The sequence below is a fragment of the Zosterops lateralis genome (assembly GCF_965231275.1).
Source record: "Zosterops lateralis genome assembly, chromosome: 13".
Classification (NCBI taxonomy): Eukaryota; Metazoa; Chordata; class Aves; order Passeriformes; family Zosteropidae; genus Zosterops; species Zosterops lateralis.
In genome coordinates, this window is record NC_139773.1 from 19,767,588 (window position 1) to 19,794,393 (window position 26,806).

At 46.9% G+C, this 26,806-nt stretch overlaps 1 protein-coding gene and 1 long non-coding RNA gene across 2 annotated transcripts in view; one reads left to right on the plus strand and one right to left on the minus strand.

Moving 5' to 3' along the window:
* The window catches only part of TLE3 (TLE family member 3, transcriptional corepressor), a 50,565-nt gene that overhangs the window by 20,765 nt on the left and 2,994 nt on the right, over positions 1-26,806 (minus strand). The window contains exons 4-6 of the mRNA XM_083871105.1: positions 11,553-11,615; positions 10,026-10,100; positions 707-908 (exon numbers count right to left, since the gene is read on the minus strand). Coding sequence (XP_083727231.1) covers positions 707-908; positions 10,026-10,100; positions 11,553-11,615 — 340 coding nt within the window. The remainder of the gene's footprint in view (positions 1-706; positions 909-10,025; positions 10,101-11,552; positions 11,616-26,806) is intronic.
* LOC310914735 lies at positions 19,632-22,332 on the plus strand. Its single transcript, XR_014591088.1, has 2 exons — positions 19,632-20,063; positions 20,104-22,332. It is a non-coding gene; the product is annotated as an uncharacterized lncRNA (long non-coding RNA).

Genomic DNA, 26,806 nt, shown 5'->3' on the forward strand with positions numbered 1-26,806 from the left:
GCTCTTTAAAACCTCCCCCCAAACAATTCAAGGGGATTTATCTGGCCAAACCCAGCTGGGAATGGCCTGGATCCCAAGGGAGGGGCAGGACCTGGTTCAGCCCAGATTTGTGCACATTGTCCCTGGAATCCCTGGGAATCTGAATCCATGCAGGGAAAGGAATGGAATGGGATCACTGATAGCAATGGTTTTTTGGGTTTTTTTTCTTCCTCCACCCCAAATCCCCCCAGCAGAGCTCAGAGAGGCTGTAGGAACCTGTCTTGCCCAAGGGGAAATATCCCAAATCCTCCTGGTGTGGGGGGGAATCTGCTGGGACAACCCTGCACCTGGAATCACAGATCCTTCCATCCTACAAAACGGTCAGACCCCTAAAAACTCAACCTCAACCCGAACTCAACCCAAGCCAACCAAACTCAAACTCAACCAAAGCCAACCCAACTCAACCTCAACGCAAACTCAACCCCAACCCAATTCAACCCCAACCCAACTCAACCAAAGCCAACCCAAACTCAAACTCAACCCTCAACCCGACACTCAACCTCAACCAAAGCCAACCCAACTCAACCTCAACCCAACTCAACCAAAGCCAACCAAACTCAAACTCAACCCAAGCCAACCAAACTCGACCAGACCAAACTCGACCAGACCAAACTTGACCTCAACCCAACCTCAACCACTTCAACCTGCAGCAGCATCTTCCCCTCACCTCTGTGGTCCAGGTCGTGGTGGTTCTTCTCGTCCTTGACTGCCAGGTGTGCCTGGCTGCCCAGGGCCCCCAGCGCCAGCAGCCCCGAGCTGGCGCCGCTGCCGGGGGGGATCCCGGGGGGCTGCAGCCCCGAGGGGTGAGGGGGCAGCTGCACGGGGGGCCCGTGGGCAGCGTGGGACAGGTGCTGGGCCTGGAGCTGCTGCTGCTGCAATGAAAGCATCAGTGAGGCTGGGGATGTTCTCCCCGGGGAGAAAAGAACGAGCCCGGCCGCGTTTGCGAGGGGAAATCCCTCTCTCCTGGTTTTTAGGGTTGCCCAGTGGGGTGCTGCGTGCCCTGTGGATGGGGGGTTAGTTCGGGGTTTTTTGGCAGTTAAAAAAGGAAAAAAACACCACCAGGAATCCCACCCCGAAGGCACAGACTCCATGGATGGAGGGGAGCAGCTAAATTGGTCAAAAGGAGAGAAAATTCCAGGAGCCAGAAAATTCCAGGAGTGCCCCAGACAGATCATTCTGCTCAGGAGCAGCTTCCAGGCTCTTCACAGGGAGAGGAAAACTCCTCACCATCAATGTCCTGGTGGCTTTGGGGGTTAGTTTGGCTTTTTTAGCAGTTAAAGAAGGAAAAAAAAAACACCATCAGGAATTCCACCCAGGAGGCAGAGACTCCATGGATGGAGGGGAGCAGCTAAATTGGTCAAAGGGAGAGAAAATTCCAGCAGCCAGAAAATTCCAGGAACCAGGAGCCCCCACCCCAGACAGGTCATTCTGCTCAGGAGCAGCTTCCAGGTGCTTTGTGGGGAGAAGAAAATTCAACACCATGGACGTCCTGGTGCTCTGTAGGTTAGTTTGGCTTTTTTTAGCAGTTAAAAAAGACAGAAAAAAAAAAAAACCACCAGGAATTCCACCCCGAAGGCACAGACTCCATGGATGGAGGGGAGCAGCTAAAGTGGTCAAAGGGAGAGAAAATTCCAGCAGCCAGAAAATTCCAGGAGTGCCCCAGATAAATCACTCTGCTCAGAGCAGCTTCCAGGTGCTTCAAAGGGAGAAGAAAACTCCACACCATGAATGTCCTGGTGTTTTGTAGGTTAGTTTGGCTTTTTTAGAAGTTAAAATAGAAAAACCCAGGAATATAATAAAATAAATAATAGAATAAAATAAAGTAGAAAAAACCAGGAATCCCACTTAGGAGGCAGAGGGGCTCCCTGGCTGGAGGGCAACAGCTAAACTGGTCAGAGAGAAAATTCCAGCAGCCAGGAGTGCCCCAGACAGGTCATTCTGTTCAGGAGCAGCTTCCAAGTGCTTTGTGGGGAGAGGAAAATTCCCCACCATGAATGTCCTGGTGCCATCCCAGGATCCTGCCGCTCCCAGCCCCTTCAGTGGCAAATCCTGCAGGGGTCCCCCATTCCCGCCACAGAACCCCAAACATTCCAACCAGGAGGGCACAGAACCCCCAGCTGCCCCCAGGTTTTTTTTATTTTTGGGAGTGAATTCCAACATTCCCAGCACTCCTCCAGCCATGGAGATTCTCTGCCTGCCCTGCAAAAAGCAGCTCTGAGGAGAGGAAGGGCAAAACCAGACATGTTTCCTACTTTAAACAACAAAACCTCGGAAGAAAAAGCAGCTGAAATTCCAGGAGTCACTTCCCAGAGCAGCCCTGGGGCAGCCAGGAGGGTCCTGGAGCTGCCTGGGACCCTCCTGCCTGCAGCCACAGCCCCTCCTGCAGCCCCCAGAAATCACAGCTGGGCACAATGGGGTCACATCTGGGGACAGATGTTGGCAGGGGGACAGCCAGAAACAGGGGACACCTGGAATGAGGGGACAGCCTGGAATGAAGGGACATCCACAATGAGGGGACAACCAGAACAAGGGGACAGTCAGAAATGAAGGAACAAGCTGGAATGAAGGGACATCTAGAACAAGAGGACACCTGGAATGAGGGGACAACCTGGAACAAGGGGACATCCACAACAAGGGGACACCTGCAACAAGGGGACAATGTGGAATGAGGGGACAACCTGGAATGAAGGGACATCCACAACAAGGGGATGTCAAGAATAAGGGGACACCCACAATGAGGGGACAACCTGAAATGAAGGGACATCCAGAATGAGGAGACAATCTGGAATGAGGGGTCATCCACAACGAGGGGACAGTAAGAAATGAAAGGGACAACCTGGAATGAAGGGACATCCACAACGAGGGGACGTCAGGAATGAGGGGACATACACAATGAGGGGACACCTAGAATCAGGGGACAACCTGGAACAAGGGGACACCTGAAATGAAGGGACAACCTGGAACGAGGGACCTCAAGAACAAGGGGACACCTGGAATGAGGGGACAGGCTGGAATGAGGAGACAGTAAGAAATGAAAGGGACAACCTGGAATGAGGAGACAGCTTGGAATGAGGGGACAATGTGGAATGAGGGGACAACGTGGAATGAGGGGACAACCTGGAATGAGGGAACAACCTGGAATGAAGGGACATCGAGAATTAGGGGACACCAGGAATGAGGGGACATCCAGAATGAAGGGACATCCTGGAATGAGGGGACACCCTGGAATGAGGGGACAACCTGAACAAGAGGACACCCCTAAAATGAAGAGGCATCCAGAATGAGGGGACAGCCAAAACAAGGGGACGTCTGGAATAAGGGACATCCAGAATGATGTCTGGAATGTAGGGACAACCTGGAATGAGGGACATCCAGAATGAGGGGACACCTGGAATGAGGGGACAGTCAGAAATGAAGGGACACCTAGAATGAGGGGACAACCTGGAACAAGGGGACACCTGAAATTAAGGGACAAGCTGGAATGAAGGGACATCCAGAACAAGGGGACAATCTGAAACAAGGGGACACCTGAAACGAGGGGACAACCTGGAATGAGGGGACAGCCCCAAGGAGGGGACAGCCCCAAGGAGGGGACAGCCCCAAGGAGGGGACAGCCCCAACGAGGGGACAGCCCCAACGAGGGGACACTGGGGCTGCAGCAGAGCCCTCCAGGCCCCCAGGCCCAGCCTGGATCAGGATTTGTGTCCCAGGGCACTCCAAATGGGGACAGCCACAGCAGGACCTGGTGGCTCCAGGTGGCTCCACCCGTGTCCCCAGTGATTCCAGGGAGGGAATTCCCAGCTCCTCCTCCCCAGAGCTGCACAAGGTCCCTCCAGGAGCTCCTGGAAGTGCCCAAGGCTTGGAGCAGCCTGGGACAGTGTCCCTGCCATGGCAGGGGGTGGCTCTGGGTGGGATTTGAGGTCCCTTCCCAGCCAAAACCATTCCAGGATTCCACGGTGATGTTTCCCCGCAGGAAATCCGAGTTTTGGGGGAAGAGCTGCAGCCCCAATCCCGATGGAAAGGAGAATTCCCACTCTGGGCAGCAGGAGGTGACGTCCTGTCCCACTCCAGGGACACAGCAGGAAGGAGCAGGGCCTGGAATGACAATCCTGAGAGGGAAATCCCCATCCAGAGCACGATCCCAGGTGGGAGCTGAAGGTGCAGATCCACAAAATCAGCTCTGAAATCCCAGCTGGAAACACAAGGAGGAGAAACCACGAAGCCTCTGCTGCAGGAAATCCATAAATCCATGAAAAAGCAGGAGCAGGACAGGAAAACATCCTGGGGATGGACATTCCAGAGTGTCCCCAGAGCTGAGCTGGGGGTCAGGGAACGAGGCTGGAACCTCAGCAGCTCCTCAGGATCAATCCTCGGGCACCAAAACAAAGGGAACAACAAATCCTTGGCTTTTCCCAATCCCAAATTTCCCAGGATTTTCACCCATTCCAGGAGTTGTAGCAGAGCAGAGCCCTGGAGGGTTTTTTTTCCAGCACCTCCAACCATTCCCAAATTCCTCTCCTGGGAGTTTTCCATCCCTGGAATTCACCAAGATCCAAAGAAGTTTGATCTGCAGCTTCCAGAAATATCTGCAGGCTGTAATTCCTCCACCCAAAAAACAAAAACCAAAAAAAAAAAGGAGATGTGGCTTGGTAGGAACAACAACACTCCAATTTCCCAGGAATATCGACGGGAATTCCAACCTTGTGTCAGCACAGCCCCAAGAATCAGCTCCAGCAGAGAACAAAAAAAAAAAAAACAACAACAAAAATCCAAAAAAATTTGTGATTTTTCCTGTTTTTTTCAGGCTGCCAAGAGATAAATCCATCCACGGTGAGCTGGATGCACACAACAACATCCCTGGTGGCCCAAAGCTGCAATTCCAGGTGAATCCACATCCCAAAGGCTCGTGGGGAAAGCCAAAAAAATCCCAAAGAAAGATCCCAAAGGCGCAGAGCTCCATCCGTGTCCCGATCCCGAGGAGAGGAGGATGAGGAAGAGACTCCAGGGCACATCCTGGGCTTGGTGCTGGAGAATTCCCACTGCTCCATATCCTTTCCCAACATTCCTGTTCCCGTGGGGACTCCGTGGAGGAGGAGGAGGACAAATCCCAGCTCCTTTTCTTCTTCACTCCGAGTTTTTCCTGCTGGAAATTCCCCTTTTTCCTCCCCTTTCCCTTTATCCCAAAACCACTGTGGGGGTGAGGAGGGTTTGCTGCAGCATTCCAGGATTCCAGGCACGGGGGAGGTTTTTTGGGAAGCCCAAAATCCCACCCTGAACTGGGGGATGAGTGACACACACACACAGAGAGGGGACAAGGATTTGGAGCAGAATTCCAGGATTGTGGAGTGACTGAGCCTTCAGGATCCAACTGAATTCCAGCACAAATTTGGCTCATGGTTCAGGATCCCAGCAAGGAGTGATGTCCCCAAAATTCCAGGGAAAATCAGGATTCTGGGGACACCAATCCTGCCATGGAGCCCCTGTCTGAGCTGTTTAATATTGCCCCCAAAATTCCATGGAAAAACAGGAGTATGGGGGACACCAATCCTGCCATGGAGTCCCTGTTTGAGCTGTTTGATATTTAATTAACTGTTTGATCTGTTTAATATTGTCCCCAAAATTCCAGGGAAAAAAAGGAGACTGGGAGAATCAATCCTGCCAAAATCCCATGGAAAACCAGGGGCCTGGAGACACCAATCCTGCCAAAATCCCAGGAAAAACAGGATTCTGGGGACACCAATCCTGCCATGGAGCCCCTGTCTGAGCTGTTTAACATTGCCCCCAAAATTCCAGGGAAAAACAGGAGCCTGGAGACAACAAATCCTGCCATGGAGCCCCTGTTTGAGCTGTTTAATATTGTCCCCAAAATTCCAGGGAAAACAGGAGCCTGGAGACACCAATCCTGCCATGGAGCCCTTGTTTGAGTTGTTTAATATTTAATTAACTGCTTGATTTCTTTAATATTGTTCCCCAAAATTTCAGGGAAAAACAGGATTCTGGGGACACCAATCCTGCCACAGAGCCACTGTTTGAGCTCTTTAATATTGTCCCCAAAATTCCATGGAAAAACAGGAGTCTGGGGACACCAATCCTGCCACAGAGCTCCTGTTTAATATTGTTCCCAAAATTTCAGGGAAAAACAGGAGCCTGGAGACACCAATCCTGCCATGGAGCCCCTGTTTGAGCTGTTTAATATTTAATTAACTGTTTGATCTGTTTGATATTGTCCCCAAAATTCCAGGGAAAAACAGGATTCTGGAGACATCAATCCTGCCACAGAGCCCCTTTTTAATATTGTCCCAAAAATCCCAGGGAAAATCAGGATTCTGGGGACACCAAATCCTGTCATGGAGCCCCTGTTTGAGCTGTTTAATACTGTCCCCAAAATTCCAGGGAAAATCAGGACCCTGGAAACACCAATCCTGCCAAAATCCCAGGAAAAACATGAGCCTGGAGACACCAAATCCTGCCATGGAGCCCCTGTTTGAGCTGTTTAATATTGTCCCCAAAATTCCAGGGAAAATCAGGATTCTGGGGACACCAATCCTGTCTGAGTTGTTTGATATTGTCCCCAAAATCCCAGGAAAAACACAAACCTGGGGACACCAATCCTGCCATGGAGCCCCTGTATATTTAATATTTAATATTTAATATTTAATATTTAATATTTAATATTTAATTTACTGTTAAGAGGTGTTTAATGGGGATCAATAATAACCAAACCCAGCCAGGATTAGGCGACTCCAGGAGTGAAGCAGCTTTTCCCTGATCCAGCAAAAAAAAAAAAAAATCATGGAATTTTTTGCTTTGCCACCAGCAAAAAAAAAAGGATTTAAATCAAATTTCCAAATTTCCACCAGCGTGGAGAAGGTGAATCCTGTTTTTATCCCAGCACAGGGGGACAGATCCCAAATTTTGGGAGGGATTGTTAAATTTATTTAAATTTCCTGCCGGGGGTTTAATCATTTCCAGGGAAATCATTTCCAACCAAACCAAGGATCTGTTTCAGCCCCAACCCCGAGAGCAGGAGGTGCCAGAGACATAAAATTAACAGTTTTTGGTTTAAAAGGGGGAAAAAAGGAGTTTTGCACCGTTTTGGGGACAGTGGGGACACCCAGGGCAGAAAAAACCAGCCCAGGGATTAATAATAATAATAATAATAATAATAATAATAATAATAATAATAATAATAATGATGTGGGAATTACAAAGATCCTCAAAGGTTGAGGAATGTAAATAGTGTTTTTTTTAAAAAAATAAAGATAATTATCAATGAATATTTTGGGAGGGAAGACCTGGAGTGTTTTTAAAAAAATAAAGATAATTATAAATATTTTTGAGGGGAGATCTAGAGCTGGGATGGAAAAGAGAGTTAAACACTGAGAATTATAAAGATGCTTGAAAATTGAGAAGTGTAAATAGTAAAAAATATATAGAAAGATAATTATCGATGAATATTTTTGGGGGAGATCTGGAGCTGGGATGGAACAATGTGGGATAATGATAAAGATTATTATTATTATTATTAATAATAATAATAATAATGTGGGAATTATAAAGACCCTCAAAGACTGAGAAGTGTAAATAATTTTTAAAAAATAAAGATAATTATCAATGAATATTTTGGGAGGGGAGATCTGGAGCTGGGACGGAAGAATGTGGGATAATTAATAATAATAATAATAATAATAATAATAATAATAATAATGTGGGAATTATAAAGACCCTCAAAGCTTGAGAAATGTAAACAATTTTTAAAAAATAAAGATAATTAGCAATGAATATTTTCATGGACAGATCTGGAGATGGGATGGAAGAACAACTTAAACACTGGGAAATATAAAGATCCTCGAAGCTTGAGAAATGTAAATAATTAAAAAAAAAATAAAGATAAAGATAATTATCAATGAATATTTTGGGAGGGGAGATCCGGAGCTGGGATGGAAGAATGTGGGATAATTATAATTATTATTATTATTATTAATAATAATAATAATAATGTTGTGGGAATTATAAAGATCCTCAAAGCTTGAGAAATGTAAATAATTAAAAAAAATAAAGATAATTATCAATAAATATTTCAAGGGGAGAGCTGGAGCTGGGATGGAAGAACAATTTAAACACTTCGAAATATAAAGACCCTCAAAGCTTGAGAAATGTAAATAATTTTTTTAAAAAAATAAAGATAATTATCAATGAATATTTTGGGAAGGAAGACCTGGAGTGTTTTTAAAAAAATAAAAATAATTACAAATATTTTTGGGGGGAGATCAGGAGCTGGGATAGAAAAATGAGTTAAACACTGGGAATTATGAACACCCTCAAATAATTATTTAAAAAAAAATTAAAAATAATTATCAATTAATATTTTGGGAGGGGAGATCTGCCCCCCCCTGCCCTGGAGCAGCACTGGGGGATTCACACAAACCATAAACAATTAAAACAAATTATTAATAAACCTCATTAATTAAAGCACAAACCCCACCCTGGATCAGCGCAGGGGACAAAAGGCACAATAAATAAACCCCACAATAAATAAATAAAACCCCACAAACCCCGGGGACAGAGCCAGGCCTGGCCTCAGGGGGGGCAGGGGGGCTCCCACCCCAAAGGGACCCCAAAGATTTGGGGTTTCCCATATTGGGAAAGGCCAATTGGGGTCTGCAAATGGACCCCAAAGATTTGGGGTTTCCCATATTGGGAAAGGCCAATTGGGGTCTGCAAAGGGACCCCAAGGATTTTGGGGTTTCCCATATTGGGAAAGGCCAATTGGGGTCTGCAGCTCCAGCCCTGGGGTGAGGACGGGGATTGGGGGGGGGATTTGGGGTTTTAGGAGTTGTGGGACTGGGGGTTTTGGGGTTTTGGGACAACAGGAGCTGTGGGATGGGGGCAGTTTTGGTGTTTTAGGACACCAGGAGTTGTGGGATTGGGAGTTTTGGGGTTTTAGGACACCAGGAGTTGTGGGATCAGGGAAGTTTTGGGGTTTTGGTGTTTTAGGACACCAGGAGCTGTGGGATCGGGGCAGTTTTGGGATTTTGGGGTTTTAGGACACCAGGAGTTGTGGGATCGGGGCAGTTTTGGGGACAGGTGTAGGTTCGGAGCAGTTTTAGGGCAGCCAGGAGTTGTGGGATTGGGGCAGTTTTGGGGTTTGGGGTAGCTGAGGACTGGGGCAGTTTTGGGGGTTTAGGACAGCTCAGAGCTGTGGGTTTGGGGCAGTTTTGGGGAAGTTTTGGGATAGCCAGGAGCTGTGGGATTTGGGCAGTTTTTGGGACAGCCAGGAACTGTGGGACTGACTGGGGCAGTTTTTTGGGACAGCTCAGATTTGTAGGACTGGGGCAATTTTGGTATTTTAGGACACCAGGAGCTGTGGGATTGGGAGTTTTAGGACAACAGGAGTTGTGGGATTGGGGCAGTTTTGGGGCAGTTTGGGGACAGCCAAGAGGCTGTGGGATTGGGAGTTTTAGGACAGTTTTAGGAGAGCCAGGAGCTCTGGGACTGGGGCAGTTTTGGTGTTTTAGGACACCAGGAGCTGTAGGATTGGGATTTTGGTGTTTTAGTTCACCAGGAGCCGTATAACCAGACCAATTTCAGTATTTGGGACACCAGGAGCTGTGTGACCAGGGCAATTTTGGGATTTTGGTGTTTTAGGACACCAGGAGCCGTATAACCAGACCAATTTCAGTATTTGGGACACCAGGAGCTGTGTGACCAGGCCAATTTTGGGATTTAGGTGTTTTAGCTCACCAGGAGCCGTATAACCAGACCAATTTCAGGATTTTAGGGACACCAGGAGCTGTGTGACCAGGACAATATTGGGATTTTGGTGTTTTAGTTCACCAGGAGCCGTATAACCAGACCAATTTCAGGATTTGGGACACCAGGAGCCCCCGGGGAGCCCCCCTGAGCTCAGGGCTGCCTTGCTGGGGGAAATGAAGGAATAAAAGGGGAATACACACGGTGAGAGGCAGATTGGGAAGTCCACGTACCCCGATGATGGCATTCAACTCCGTCATGGTCACCTGCTTGGCACGTTCAACAGCCTGGGCCACCTGCTGTTGGTGCTGGGGACACGGAGGGGACACAGGGGGGGACACGGGGACAGGGTCAGCCACAGCCCAACTGCAGGACCCACCCCAGGGATTTTTTTCCACTTTTTTTGAGCCCTATTTTGCCCATTTCCCCCCATTTTCCCCCCTTTTTCTCTATTTTTTTGCCTGTTTTTCTCTATTTTTTGCCATTTTTCTCCATTTTTTCCCATTTTTCTCCATTTTTTCCCCATTTTCCCTATTTTTTTGCCCCATCTTCCCCTTTTTCCCCTATTTTTTGCCCCTTTTTCTCCTATTTTTTTCCCTATTTTTTCCCTGTTTTCCTCCTCTTTTTTTTTGCCCTACTTTGCCGCTTTTCCCCTAATTTTTTTTCCACATTTTGGCCCTTTTCCCCCTATTTTTTTGCCCTATCTTGTCCTTTTCCCCCCTATTTTTTGCGCCTTTTTATCCTATTTTTTGCCCAATTTTCTCCTATTTTTCTCTAGTTTTTGCCCCATTTTTCCCTATTCTTTTTGCCCTAATTTGTCCCTTTTACCCCATTTTTTGCCCCATTTCCCCTATTTTCTCCCATTTTTCTCCTTTTTTTGCCCCATTTTTCCCTATTTTTTTCCCCCATTTTCCCCCCTTTTCTCTTATTTCTTTTGCCCTATTTTACCCACTTTCCCCTATTTTTTGCCCCCTTTTGCCCTATTTCTTTGCCCCATTTTGCCTGGTTTTCCACTATTTTTTAGCCCCATTTGACCCTTTTCCTCTATTATTTTTTTCTTATTTCTTTGCCCTATTTTGTCACTTTTCCTCTATTTCTTTTGCCCCATTTCCCCTATTTTTTTGCCCCATTTTGCTCTTTTTCTCCGATTTTTTTGCCTCATTTTCCCCTATTTTTTTGCCCAGTTCTGCCTGTTCTCCCCTACCTTTTTGCTCTATTTTGCCTGTTTTCCCCTATTTTTTGCCCCTTTTTCCCCTATTTTTTTTTGCCCTACCTTGCCCCTTTCCCCTATATTTCTCCCCTATATTGTCCTTTTTTTTTTGCCCTATTTTGTCCCTTTTACCCTATTTTTTGCCCCATTTCCCCTATTTTCCCCCATTTTTCTCCTTTTTTTGCCCCATTTTCCCTATTTTTTCTGCCCCATTTTGCCCAGTTTCCCCCTATTTTTTAGCCCCATTTGCCCCTTTTCCCCTATTATTTTTTGCCCTATTTCTTTGCCCGGTTTCCCCTATTTCTTTTGCCCTGCTTTGCCTTGTTTTACCTATTTCTTTGCCCCATTTCCCCTATTTTTCCCCTTTCTGCCCTGTTTTCCCCTTTATTTTTGCCCTATTTTGCCGCATTTTCCCCTGTTTTTTCACCCCTTTTTCCCTATTTTTTCCCCCACTTTCCCTTGTTTTTTTCACCCCATTTTTCCCCTTTTCCCCCCATATTTTTCCCCCCCTTTCCCATCCCTCCTGTCAGGGGATGTGTTCACTCCTCACCTCTTGTGACAGAAAAGGCATGATCTGGGCCAGGATGGTGTTCAGCCTCTTGGCAATTTCTGTCTGCAAAAAAGGGAACAGGGAAAAGACACGGTCAGCACCGTCCCGGGGCAGGGACTGTCCCCCAAATCCCCTCCCTGTGTCCCCCAAAATCCCCTCCCTGTGTCCCCCAAAATCCCCTCCCTGTGTCCCCCAAAAATCCCAAAATCCCCTCTCCATTCCAAAACCAACGTTCCCAGCAGGGAGACACCGGGAAAATCCTGATCTGCCCCAGCCTGGAGCCACCTCTGTGGAGGGAACAACCCCACAGACCCTACACGTATGGGAGAACAGCCCCACAGACCCTACAGGTATGGGGGAACAACCCCACAGACCCCACAGCTCCAAGGGAACAACCCCACAGACCCAAGAGAACAACTCCACAGACTCCACAGCTCTGGAGGAAAAACCCCACAGCTCCAGAGAACAACCCCACAGAGCCCACAGCTCTGGGGGAACAATCCCACAGCTCCAGAGAACAACCCCACAGAGCCCACAGCTCTGGGGGAACAATCCCACAGACCCAAGGGAACAACTCCACAGACCCTACAGATATGGGGGAAAAACCCCACAGCTCTGGGGGAACAACCCCACAGACCCTACAACTCTGGGGGAACAACACCACAGACCCCACAGCTTTGAAGGAACAACCCCACAGACCCCACAGCTCCATGAGAACAACCCCACAGACCCCACAGCTCCATGAGAACAACCCCACAGACCCCACAGCTCCATGAGAACAACCCCACAGACCCTACAGGTATGGGTGAACAACCCCACAGCTCCAGGGGAATGACCCCACAGACCCCACAGCTCCAGAGAACAACCCCACAGACCCTACAACAGTGGGGGAACAACCCCACAAACCCTACAACTCTGGGGGAAAAACCCCACAGACCCAAGAGAACAACTCCACAGACCCCACAACTCCGGGGAAACAACCCCACAACCCCTACAACAGTGGGGGAACAACCCCACAGACCCTACAACAGTGGGGGAACAACCCCACAGACCCCCCAGCTCTGGGGGAACAACCCCACAGACCCCACAGCTCTGGGGGAACAACCCCACAGACCCCCCAGCTCTGAGTCCAGCTCAGAGCCCAGGAATATTCCTGTGCACCCTCTCCCCCACAGCCCTCGCGGTGATTGGGTTACACCTGCTGCTTTTCTTAGCAATTCCAGAGGCTGGGAACGTGCTGGCCCAGGGTGCCAAGGCAGGGACGGCTGGGAGTGACCATGGCCCGGGCTCAGGGACCCTGGGGACAGCCACCAGGGCCCCGGGATCATCGTGGCCCCCGGGCGTGAGGGTGCAGCAGCCAGCCCAGGGGGATTTTTGGGATGGGCAGCTTGGAAGGGATTTCAAAGCTCGTCCTGCTCCACTCCCTGCACCTTCCAGGAGGTCCAGGTTGGGAAGGTTTGGCTCTGGACACTTCCAGGAATGGGGCAGTGACAGCCACCACTGTCCCAGGGAAGGATTTTTCCTTCCCAATATCCAGCCTGTCCCTGTCCTGGGCACTCCCTGCACCTTCCAGGAGCTCAGGTTGGTCCAGCCTGGCTCTGGACATTTCCAGGAACGAGGCAGTGACAGTCACCAATGTCCCATCACTGTCCCAGGGCAGGATTCATTCCCAATATCCAGCCCTGGGCACTGGAAAGGGATGTCAAAGCTCATCCTGTTCCACTCCCTGCACCTTCCAGGAGCTCAGGTTGGTCCAGCCTGGCTCTGGACACTTCCAGGAATGGGGCAGTGACAGCCACCAGTGTCCCAGGGAAGGATTTTTCCTTCCCAATTTCCAGCCTGTCCCTGTCCTGGGCACTGGGAAGGGATTTCAAAGCTCGTCCTGCTCCACTCCCTGCACATTCCAGGAGCTCAGGTTGGTCCAGCCTGGCTCTGGACACTTCCAGGAATGGGGCAGTGACAGCCATCACTGTCCCAGGGAAGGATTATATTATTCCTTCCCAATATCCAGCCTGTTCCTGTCCTGGGCACTCCCTGCACCTTCCAGGAGGTCCAGGTTGGTCCATCCTGGCTCTGGACATTTCCAGGAATGGGCAGTGACAGTCACCAATGTCCCATCACTGTCCCAGGGCAGGATTCATTCCCAATATCCAGCCCTGGGCACTGGAGAGGGATGTCAAAGCTCATCCTGCTCCATTCCCTGCACCTTCCAGGAGCTCAGGTTGGTCCATCCTGGCTCTGGACATTTCCAGGAACGAGGCAGTGACAGTCACCAGTGTCCCAGGGCAGGATTCATTCCCAATATCCTGTCCAGGGCACTGGGAAGGGACTTCAAAGCTCGTCCTGCTCCACTCCCTGCACCTTCCAGGAGCTCAGGTTGGTCCAGCCTGGCTCTGGACACTTCCAGGAATGGGGCAGTGACAGCCACCAGTGTCCCAGGGAAGGATTTTTCCTTCCCAATTTCCAGCCTGTCCCTGTCCTGGGCACTGGGAAGGGATTTCAAAGCTCGTCCTGCTCCACTCTCTGCACCTTCCAGGAGCTCAGGTTGGTCCAGCCTGGCTCTGGACACTTCCAGGAATGGGGCAGTGACAGCCACCAGTGTCCCATCACTGTCCCAGGGCAGGATTCATTCCCAATATCCAGCCCTGGGCACTGGAAAGGGATGTCAAAGCTCATCCTGCTCCACTCTCTGCACCTTCCAGGAGCTCAGGTTGGTCCATCCTGGCTCTGGACATTTCCAGGAACGAGGCAGTGACGGTCACCAGTGTCCCAGGGAAGGATTTTTCCTTCCCAATTTCCAGCCTGTCCCTGTCCTGGGCACTGGGAAGGGATTTCAAAGCTCGTCCTGCTCCACTCCCTGCACCTTCCAGGAGCTCAGGTTGGTCCATCCTGGCTCTGGACATTTCCAGGAACGAGGCAGTGACAGTCACCAGTGTCCCAGGGAAGGATTAATTCCCAATATCCTGTCCAGGGCACTGGGAAGGGACTTCAAAGCTTGTCCTGCTCCACTCCCTGCACATTCCAGGAGCTCAGGTTGGTCCAGCCTGGCTCTGGACACTTCCAGGAATGGGGCAGTGACAGTCACCAGTGTCCCAAGGAAGGATTATTCATTCCCAATATCCATTCTTGGGCACTGGGAAGCCACTCCCAGTGTCCTGTCACTGCAGGGACACCTGGCTGTGGTGACACTGCTGTCCCCAGCACTCACACAACACTCAGCAGCACCTTTAGAACTTGGGCTGGAAGGTCCAAGTGCCAAAATCCAAGCTAGAGCAGCCAGGCTGGCACTGTCCCTGTCACCAGCCACCCCTGGTGTCACCTCCCTGTCCCCAGCCACCCCCTGGTGCCATTCTCTGTGTCACCAGCCACCCCCTGGTGCCACCTCTGTGTCACCAGCCACAGGAAAAGCTCCTTCCTTCCTTCCAGGCCTTTTGGCACTGCAGTTTTGATCAGATTATATTTAGCTGCAGCTCCATTAAAGATTTATCCCTCCAGCTCCAGCCCTTGGGCTGGGGGATGCACAGAGCTCCAGCCCTGCCCCGGCAGCTCCCAGGCCCTAAAACAGACCTGACCCACATCTGAGGGGTGGAAAAGCAGCACCCAGACAGGCTGATCCCACAGATAAGGAAGGGAAGGAGCTGAATTTTCCAGTTTTTCACAGAAAATGTGACAATTTCCACCCTAAAATGCAAAACTTCCAGGCAGGACATAAATAAAAACTCCTCATTCCACACAAAACTAGAGATTTTTCACTAGAGCAGGGGAGATGTTGGATGTCCCCAAATATGATGTTTTACAGCCCTGAGGTTTCCTGTGAGCAGCCTTTAAATATTTGCTCATTTTTCCTTTTTTTCCAACCCCTGGCACTCCAAACTCCAGCTGTCCCCATATAAAACTTTAACTTTAGGGAAAAGGGATTTTCTGGAAGGGCAGGAACAGGGCAGGGAGGACTCCCTGACACCTTCCCCTTCATGGGGCTCATCCATCACCTTGCCCAGAGTCCCCTGAGCTGCTCCTGCCAAGGAAAAAAAATAAAAAAAACCCAACAAAATCCATCCATATTCCCATTGTGGGTTGCCATGGCAATCCCAGCTCTGCATCCCCTCCTTCCCACTGCCCTGTATCCTCTCCCTGCTCCAGGAGAGCCTCAAACAGCCTCCCAAAACAGCCCTGGGAGCCAAAAAAAAAAAAAAAAAAAAAAAAAAAAAAAAAAAAAGGCCAAGGAGAGTCTGGAGAAGCTGAAATCCCAACTAATCCTCCCCCCTCCGCCAAGATCCTGCTCCTCCCCGGCGTGGGGTTTCACAGAAAACATCTGCAGAGGTGATAAATCACCAGCAGGGCCACTTGGCTGAGCCTCCTGTCACCTGCTCTTAAAATGGCCAGAGCCACCAGCAGCATCTGGAGCACCCGGGGACACGGGGGAGCTGCTCCTGGCACGGGCTGGGGCTGCTCTTAAATAGCTGGGGCTGGCTCTGCACGGCTCCCTGAGCTCCCTGGCCACACCTGGATGGGCCAGAGGGGAGTTAAAAACAATCCCAGGGTGGGAGAGGCAGAGGAGACTTAAAACTGACCCAAAATTTGGGAGTGCAGAGCTCCAGCTCCCGTTTTCATACCTGGATGGGACACAGGGAATTTAAAAACATCCCCCAGGGTGTCACCCATGGGAGAGGCAGAGCAGCCTTAAAATTGACCCAAAATTTGGGAGTGCAGAGCTCCAGGTGTTAAATAGCTGAGAGTGGCTCTGCTCAGAAGCTCCAGCTCCCATCTCCACACCTGGATGGGGCAGAAGGGATTTAAAAACAAACCTCAGGGTGTCACTCATGGGAGAGGCAGAGCAGACTTAAAATTGACCCAAAATTTGGGAGTGCAGAGCTCCAGGTGTTAAATAGCTGGGGGTGGCTGTGCCCAGCTCCCTGAGCTCCATCTCCACACCCGGATGGGTCCGGACAGGATTTAAAAACAACCCCCAGGGTGTCACTCATGGGACAGGCAGAGCAGACTTAAAATTGACCCAAAATTTGGGAGTGCAGAGCTCCAGCTCCCATTTTCATACCTGGATGGGACAGAGGGGATTTAAAATCAATCCTCAGGGTGTCAGTGATGGGAGAGGCAAAGAAGCCTTAAAATTGACCCAAAATTTGGGAATGCAGAGTGTTAAATAGCTGGGGCTGGCTCTGCACGGCGCCCTGAGCTCCCTGTCCACACCTGGATGGGCCAGAGGGGAGTTAAAAACAATCCCAGGATGGGAGAGGCAGAGGAGACTTAAAATTGACCCAAAATTTGGGAGTGCAGAGTGTTAAATAGCTGGGGCTGGCTGTGCATGGCTCCCTGAGCTCCATCTCCACACCTGGATGGGGCAGAAGGGATTTAAAAACAAACCTCAGGGTGTCACTCATGGGAGAGGCAGAGCAGACTTAAAATTGACCCAAAATTTGGGAGTGCAGATCTCCAGCTCCCATTTTCATACCTGGATGGGACAGAGGGAATTTAAAAACATCCCCCAGGGTGTCACTCATGGGAGAGGCAGAGCAGCCTTAAAATTGACCCAAAATTTAGGAGTGCAGAGCTCCAGGTGTTAAATAGCTGGGGCTGGCTCTGCTCAGAAGCTCCAGCTCCCATCTCCACACCTGGATGGGGCAGAAGGGATTTAAAAACAAACCTCAGGGTGTCACTCATGGGAGAGGCAGAGCAGACTTAAAATTGACCCAAAATTTGGGAGTGCAGAGCTCCAGCTCCCATTTTCATACCTGGATGGGACAGAGGGGATTTAAAATCAATCCTCAGGGTGTCAGTGATGGGAGAGGCAAAGAAGCCTTAAAATTGACCCAAAATTTGGGAATGCAGAGTGTTAAATAGCTGGGGCTGGCTCTGCACGGCGCCCTGAGCTCCCTGTCCACACCTGGATGGGCCAGAGGGGAGTTAAAAACAATCCCAGGATGGGAGAGGCAGAGGAGACTTAAAACTGACCCAAAATTTGGGAGTGCAGAGTGTTAAATAGCTGGGGGTGGCTGTGCCCAGCAGATCCCATCTCCACACCCGGATGGGTCCGGACAGGATTTAAAAACAACCCCCAGGGTGTCACTCATGGGACAGGCAGAGCAGACTTAAAATTGACGCAAAATTTGGGAGTGCAGAGCTCCAGCTCTCATTTTCATATCTGGATTGGGCAGAGAGGAGTTAAAAACAATCCCAGGATGGGAGAGGCAGAGCAGCCTTAGAACTGACCCAAAATTTGGGAGTGCAGATCTCCAGTTGTTAAAAACTGGGGCTGGCTGTGCCCAGCTCCACACCTTGATGGGGCAGAGGGGATTTAAAAATAACCCCCAGGATGGGAGAGGCAGAGCAGCCTTAGAACTGACCCAAAATCTGGGAGTGCAGAGCTCCAGGCTGGATGCAGGGGGGGTGATTTTGTGAATTTGGCTCCTTGTGCCGAACTGTCCCAGGTTTGGGTGTCCATGAGGCCAACGGGGGGTGCAGGGATGTCCCAACATCCCCCCCAGGGCACAGGACAGGACACAGATCCCTCCTGGGAGGACGGAGCTGCCTGAAGGAATTGGCCCCTCAGGATTGCTCAGCATCCCAAAAAACCTGCACAGGACACCCCAAAAAAACCCAAACAGCAACACCAAACCTGCAGAGAACACCCCAAAACACCCTGCACAGGACACCTCAAAAACCCCCAAACATCAACATCAAATCTGCAGAGAACAACCCCCCAAAAAACTCTGCACAGGACAACCCAAAAACCCCTAAACAGCAACATCAAACCTGCACAAGACACCTCAAAAAAACCCCAAACAACAACATCAAACCTGCAAAGAACATTCCAAAACACTTTACACAGGACACCTCAAAAAACTCCTAAATACCAACATCAAACCTGCACAGGACACCCCAAAAAACCCTGCACAAGACACCCCAAAAAACCCCCAAACAACAACCCCAAACTGGCAGGAAACATCCCTAAACACCCTGCACAGGACAAGCAAAAACTATTTATTATTTTTTTTTTTTTTCCCCAAAATCTCTACAGGAACACCCCGCAAGGTGATTTTTATCATTTTTTCCCTATTATTATTATATTTTCCCCCAAAAATCCTACACCTCCACATCCAAACACTCCCCAAAACCCTCTTTTTCCCCAACCCATATTATTTTTTCCCCAAAATCTCTACAGGAACACCCTTACAAGAATTTATTATTAATTTTTTTCCCCAAAATCTCTACAAGGATTTATTATTATTTTTTTTTTCCCCAAATCTCTACAGGAACACCCCTGCAAGGACTTATTTTTTTTCCCCAAAATCTCTACAGGAATTTTTTTTCCCAAAATCTCTACACGATCACCACGCAAAGGGATTTTTATCATTTTTTCCCCTATTATTATTATTTTTTCCCCCAAAATCTCTACAGGAACACCCTGCAGGGATTTATTATTATTTTTTCCCCAAAATCTCTACAGGAACACATTATTTTTTCCCCCAAAATCTCTACAGGAACACCCTACAGGTATTTATTATTATTTCTTTTCCCCAAAAAATCTCTACACGATCACCCCGCAAGGATTTATTATTTTTTTCCCCAAAAATCTCTACAAGAACACCCTGCAAGGATTTATTATTATTTTTTTCCCCAAAATCTCTACAGGAACACCTTGCAAGAAATTTATTTTTTTTCCCAAAAAAAATCTCTACAAGATCACCCCTCAAGGTGATTTTTATCATTTTTTTTCCCTATTATTATCATTATTTCCCCCAAAAATCCCTACACCCCTTACCCAAACCCCCCCAAAACCCTCTTTTTCCCCAACCCATATTATTTTTTCCCCAAAATCTCTACAGGAACACCCTTACAAGAATTTATTATTAATTTTTTTCCCCAAAATCTCTACAAGGATTTATTATTTTTTTTTTTTCCCAAAATCTCTACAGTAACACCCTTGCAAAGTATTTATTATTAATTTTTTCCCCCCAAATCTCTACACGATCACCCCTCAAGGTGATTTTTATAATTATTTTTCCCCAAAAAATCTCTACACTCCTTACCCAAACCCCTCATTTCCCCCATCCCATTAAACCAAAAAACAAAACTAAACCCTGGTCAGGCTGGAAGAGATTTGCTGAGGGCAGGAATTGTGTTTCTGAGCAGATGAAAATGAGCCTCTCGAGCGGCTGTTGTCACAATCAGGGGGCACTGGCAGCTGTCCGCAGGATCTCGAGTGCTCTCGGGGCTCTCGAGGGCGTGTTGAAAGGCTGCTTGTGACTTTGCTCTGTCAGTTGTTTTGGGAAGTGGGAGAGAAGGCTGGGATTTGGTGAGAATTAAATTTATGAATTTAGGGTGATGGAGGCGGGGGGGGGTGGAAAGGTGTTGTTAGGGAGTTGTTGGTGGAAAAAGTTGTGGGGGAAAAAATTAGGGTGAAAAAATTGGGGTGAAAAAATTGGGGTGAAAAAAAATTATGGTAAAAAATATGGTAAAAAAACTATGGTAAAAAAACTATGGTAAAAAAATATGGTAAAAAATGAGGGTGAAAAAATGAGGGTGAAAAAATGAGGGTGAAAAAATTATTAGGGTGAAAAAATTATTAGGGTGAAAAAATTATTAGGGGGAAAAAATATTAGGGGAAAAAATATTAGGGGAAAAAAATATTAGGGTGAAAAAATATTAGGGTGAAAAAATATTAGGGGAAAAAATATTAGGGGAAAAAATATTAGGGGAAAAAATATTAGGGGGAAAAATATTAGGGGAAAAAAATTAGGGTGAAAAAAATTAGGGTGAAAAAATTATGGTAAAAAAATTATGGTGAAAAAAATTAGGGTGAAAAAATTAGGGTGAAAAAAATTAGGGTGAAAAAAATTAGGGTGAAAAAAATTAGGGTGAAAAATGGTGGTGAAAGAAATGGTGGTGAAAAAAATCAGGGTGAAAAAATTAGGGTAAAAAAAATATGGTAAAAAAATTATGGTGAAAAAATTATGGTGAAAAAATTATGGTGAAAAAATTATGGTGAAAAAATTATGGTGGTGAAAAATTATGGTGGTGAAAAATTATGGTGGTGAAAAATTATGGTGAAAAAAAATATGGTAAAAAATGGTGGTAAAAAATTAGGGTGAAATAAATTAGGGTGAAAAAATTACGATAAAAAAGCGATGGTGAAAAATTAGGGGGAAAACAATTATTAGGGGAAAAAAGTGATGGTAAAAAAATTATTAGGGTAAAAAAATTATTAGGTTGAAAAAATTAGGGTGAAAAAATTATTATTAGGGTGAAAAAATTATTAGGGTGAAAAAATATTAGGAGAAAAAATATTTGGGGAAAAGAAATTTGGGGAAAAAAAATTTGGGGAAAAAAAATTTGGGTGAAACAATTATTAGGGTAAAAAAATTAGGGTGAAAAAAATTAGGGTGAAAAATGAGGGTAAAAAATTACGATAAAAAAGTTACGATAAAAAAGTTACGATAAAAAAAGATGGTGAAAAACTTATTAGGGTGAAAAAGTGACAGTAAAAAAATGAGGGTAAAAAAAATGAGGGTAAAAAAATATTAGGGTAAAAAAGTGATGGTAAAAAAAGAAAAATAAAAACCACAAATACAAAAAGCTGCTTCTCTTCTTCCCCCTAAAAGTGTTTTTTTGAGTTTTTTTCCAAGATTGAGGCAGGAAAAAAAGAAGTTTTTGTAGGAGAAAAAAAACTAAAATGCAGCAAAAGGGTTTTGTCCCCTCTGAGGTTGTACAAAAATATAAAAAAATAAATTAAGTTTTTTTTTTTCCTTTTGGGATTGTTGTTGATTATCCACAGGGGGAGGGGAATGGGGGGGGAAGCGAAGCTTCTTTTTGGAAAAATCAATTAAACCAAAGAAAAAACAAAACAAAATAAAAAGTTTTAAAAGAAAAACTTGTGATTGGAGGCGGGTTTGGGAAAACTGAGCCTGGGGAAGGAGTGGGGAGTCACTTCCTAAATATTTCCTTGTATATGGAGTTGTTTATGAAACTATTATTATTTTTTTTAAATTATTTTCCTAATGAGAAGAAAAAGAAGGGGGAAAAACACCAAAAAAAACCCCCAAAAACCCAAAACAAACAAACAAACAAAAAACACCCCTCCAAACCAAAAAAAAAAGAACCAAAAAAACAACCCCAAAACCCCAAAAATAAACCCCAAAACAAAAAAAAAACCCCCAAAATTAAAAAAACAACCTCAAAACCAATAAATAAAACCCCAAAAACCAAAATAAAAAACCCCCCAAAACCAAAAAATAAACCCCAAAACCAAAAAATAAACCCCAAAACCCAAAAAATAAACCCCAAAACCAAAAAATAAACCCCAAAACCAAAATAAAAACCCCAAAAACCAAAAATAAAAAACCCCAAACCCAAAATAAAATCCCAAACTCAAAAAAAACCCCCCCACAAAACAACAACAACAAAAAACACCCAAAAAAATCCCCCCAAAAACCAAAATAAAAACCCCCAAAACCAAAAAATAAACCCCAAAACCAAAAAATAAACCCCAAAACCAAAAAATAAACCCCAAAACCAAAAAATAAACCCCAAAACCAAAAAATAAACCCCAAAACCCAAAAATAAAAAACCCCAAAAACCAAAAAATAAAAAACCCCAAAACCAAAAAATAAACCCCAAACTCAAAAAAAAACCCCCACAAAACAACAACAAAAAAACCCAAAAAAATCCCCCCAAAAACCAAAATAAAAACCCCTAAAACCAAAATAAAAGCCCCAAAACCCAAAATAAAAACCCCAAAACCAAAAAAATAAAACCCCAAACCCAACCACACATGGCACACACTTAATATTCCACGGCGGAAGAGATAAATCCGTTCTATAAACCCGCAGACAGACAATTCCCCCCTTTTATTTTAATTTTTCTTTTTGTATTTTTTGTATTTTTATTTTGTTTTTTTTTTTTTTTTTGTATTTTTGGGGGTGGTTTTTTTGTGGGTTTTTGGGGGTTTTTTTTGTATTTTTGTGGGGGTTTTTTTTGGGGTTTTTTTTTGTAGGTTTTTTTGTATTTTTTTGTAATTTTTTTGTAATTTTTTTTTTGTATTTTTGGGGGGTTTTTTGGGGGGGGTTTTTTGGGGGGTTTTTTTGGGGGGGGGTTTTTGGGGGGGGTTTGTAATTTTTTTTTTTTTGTATTTTTTTTATTTTATTTTTATTTTGGGGCGTTTTTTGGGGGTTTTTTTTGTATTTTTTGGGGTTTTTTTTTGTATTTTTTTCGTATTTTTTTGTATTTTTGGGGGGATTTTGTTTTGGTTTGGGTTTTTTTTTTTTGTATTTTTTTGTGGGTTTTTTTTTTTGTAATTTTTTTTTTTTTTTTTTGTAATTTTTTTTCTTGTATTTTTTTTTTTTTTTTTTTTTTTTTTTTTTGCTCCTCCAAGACAAGCAGCACCCATCAATGTTTGCCTGTGCAGATGTAATCGAGTCTGGAGGGCAGGACGGGCCATGAATAATTCAAGGCACTTCAGGGCCACTCCAGTGGGGCAGATAAACAGAGTCAAAGGATAAACGGGCCAGGAGAAAAGAGAAAAGGGGTTTGTTCAGGAGCAGCCTGGGACAGGATGGCCTTGCTTGGTGGGGATGTCACCAAAAATTAAAATAAAATAAAATAAAATAAAATGAAAATAAAATAAAATGAAATAAAATAAAATAAAAATAAAATAAAATAAAAATAAAATAAAATGAAATGAAAATAAAATAAAATGAAATGAAAATAAAATAAAAATAAAATAAAAATAAAATAAAAATAAAATAAAAATAAAATAAAAATAAAATAAAAATAAAATAAAAATAAAATAAAAATAAAATAAAAATAAAATAAAAATAAAATGAAGGGGGGAAGGGGGGAATAAAAATATAAATATAAGCCCTGGGACAGAGGCTGGAGGGAGAATTAGTGGGGTTGTCTTGGTTGGAGGGGATGTCACCAAAAATAAAAATAAAAATGAAATGAAATAAAATAATTTCCCAGCAAGGAAATCAACCAAAATTCCCAGAGTGTCATCCTAGCAAGGGAATGAACCCAAAATTCCCAGGGTGTCATCCCAGCATCTCCTAAATCAATCCAAATTCCCGGAGTGTCATCCCAGCATCTCCTAAAACAATCCAGATTCCCAGTCGTCCCAGCAAGGAAATAAACCCAGATTCCCGAAGGGTCATCCCAAATCAATCCAAATTCCTGGGTGTCATCTCCTGAAACAACCCAAATTCCTGGGTGTCATCCCAGCATCTCCCAGCAAGAAAATCAACCCAAATTCCCAGAGTGTCATTCTAGTATGTCCTAAAACAATCCAAATTCCCAGAGTGTCGTCCCAGTATCTCCCAAATCAACCCAAAATCCCAGGGTGTCATTTCAACATCTCCCAAATCAATCCAAATTCCCAGAGTGTCATCCCAGTATGTCCTAAAACAATCCAAATTCCCAGAGTGTCGTCCCAGTATCTCCCAAATCAACCCAAAATCCCAGGGTGTCATTTCAACATCTCCCAAATCAATCCAAATTCCCAGAGTGTCATCCCAGCATCATCCAGCAAGAAAAATCTACCCAAATTCCCAGGTGTCATCCCAGGAAGGGAAATGAACCCAAAATTCCCAGAGTGTCATCCCAGCATCTCCCAAATCAATCCAAATTCCTGGGTGTCATCCCAGCATTTCCCAAATCAATCCAAATTCCCAGAGTGTCATTCCAGCATCTCCCAGCAAGAAAATCGACCCAAATTCCCAGAGTGTCATCCCAGTATGTCCTAAACCAACCCAAATTCCCAGAGTGTGATCCCAGCAAGGGAAATGAACCCAAAATCCTGAGGTGTCATCCCATCAAAATTCCCAGAGTATCATTCCAGTATCTCCTAAAACAATCCAAATTCCCAGGGTGTCATCCCAGCAAGGGAAATGAACCCAAAATCCAAGGGTGTCATTTCAGCAAAGAATCAACCCAAATTCCTGGGTATTATCTCCTGAAACAACCCAAACTCCCAGGTGTCATCCCAGCAAGGGAATGAACCCAAATTCCTGGGTGTCATCCCAGCATTACCCAAATCAATCCAGATTCCCAGAGTGTCATTCCAGCATCTCCCAGCAAGAAAATCAACACAAATTCGCAGGGTGTGATCCCAGCAAGGGAAATGAACCCAAATTCCTGGGTGTCATTTCAGCAAAGGAATTAACCTGAATTCCTGGAGTCATCTCTCAAATCAACCCGAATTCCCAGAGTGTCATTCCAGCATCTCCCCAATCAATCCAAATTCCCAGAGCGTCACTCCAGCATGTCCCAGCACCGAGCGGAGCCACACAACACCAGCAACCAGGTGGGAAGAGGAGACCCTCTGGCCCAAGAGCCCGGGCTGGGGTCACCCCAGAGTCCACTCCAGGGTCATCCCAGAGCCCCTCCATGTCACTTCATCCCCCACGTCACTCCAGTCCTCTCCAGGTCACCCCAGAGTCCCTCCAGTCCCTCCAGAGTCCCTCCAGGTCAACCCAGAGCCCTTCCAGGGTCCCTCCAGGACACCCCAGTCCCCTCCAGTACCCTCCAGGTCACTCCAGGCCACCACAGTGCCACTCCAGTCCCCTCCAGATCACCCCAGAGTCCCCTCCAGTCCCCTGGACATCACCCCAGTCCCCTGCACGTCACCCCAGAGTCTCCTCCACATCACTCCAGTCCTCTCCAGGCCACCCCAGTCCCCTCTAAGTTACCCCAAGAGCCCCTGCAGGTCACCCCAGAGTCCCCTCCAGATTACTCCAGAGTCCCCTCCAGTCCCCTGGACATCATCCCAGTCCCTCCACAGGTCACTCCAGCCCCCTGGGCATCACCCCAGAGTCCCCTCCAGTCCCCTGGACATCACTCCAGTCCCCTGGATGTCACCCCAGAGTCCCCTCCACATCACTCTAGTCCTCTCCAGGCCACCCCAGTCCCCTCTAAGCTACCCCAAGAGCCCCTGCAGGTCACCCCAGTCCCCTCCAGTCCCCTCCAGGTCACTCCAGAATCACTCCAGAGTCCCCTCCAGAGTCACTGCAGAGCCCCTGCAGATCACCCCAGTCCCCTCCAGGTCACCCCAGTCCCCTGGGCATCACCCCAGAGTCCCCTCCACATCACTCCAGTCCTCTCCAGGTCACCCCAAGAGCCCCTCCAGGTCATCCCAGAGTCCCCTCCAGTCCCCTCTCGGTCACCCCAGAGTCCCTCCAGAGTCCCCTCCAGGTCATCCCAGCCCCTCCAGTGCCCCTCCAGGTCAACCCAGAGTCCCCTCCAGTCCCCTCTCGGTCACCCCAGTCCCCTCCACATCACTCCAGTCCCCTCCAGGTCACCCCAGAGTCCACTCCAGTCCTCTCTGGGTCACCCCAGTCCCCTCCACATTACTCCAGGCCCCTCCAGGCCACCCCAGTCCCCTCCAGGTCACCCCAGAGTCCATCCAGTCCCCTCCAGGTCACCCCAGTGCTGCTCCAGTCCCCTCCAGGCCACCCCAGAGTCCTTCCAGGTCACCCCAGTCCCCTCCAGGCCACCCCAGAGTCCTTCCAGGTCACCCCAGTCCCCTCCACATCACTCCAGTCCCCTCCAGGTCACCCCAGTCCCCCCCAGGCAGTGCTGAGGTGGCCTCAGTCTCCGTGTCCCCTCAAGCCACACCAAACCCGTCCCCTCCCAGCCCAATTCCCTCCACAATCCCAAATTTTGGGGTGCTCCAGAGCCCCCCCAGCACAACCCCAGCCCCATTTCCCCCCCAGCAGGGCAGGGCAGGGCAGAGCAGGGGGAAGTGGAGATTAGTACAAGGAGAGATTTATAAAAGAAAAAAACAAAACTGAGGACTAAGCAGGAATTATTTTCACCACCCCGTGACTCGGGCTCAGAAAGGGAAGAAGAATTCAGAATTCAGAATTGAGAGACGCTGCTTTGCATCTCATCAAGAGCCTCCCTGAGAGCTCAAAGGGAGCCCAAAAAACCCCTTTGGAGGGAGCTGAACTGGCTGGGATTTGCCAGCCCGGGCAAAAGTTGATGTCAACTCCTGTCTGCCTTCAAAGTTCTTAATTAGAACCTCCCTGCTAAAACCAGTAAAGCAGCAGCAGCACAAAATAATCGGCTCTAATCTCAATAATAACTTTATTCCTTTAAGTTTTACCCGTCATGTGCGCAGCCTTTAGGCTCTTTACCAGATAATCTTATCAAGGTGGCACACCACATTCTGCTGGGGCCTTTTCTAGTTATTTTTTTAATTTTTATTTTATTTTTTTATTTTTTTTCTCCCCTTCAGGCAAAGTTTA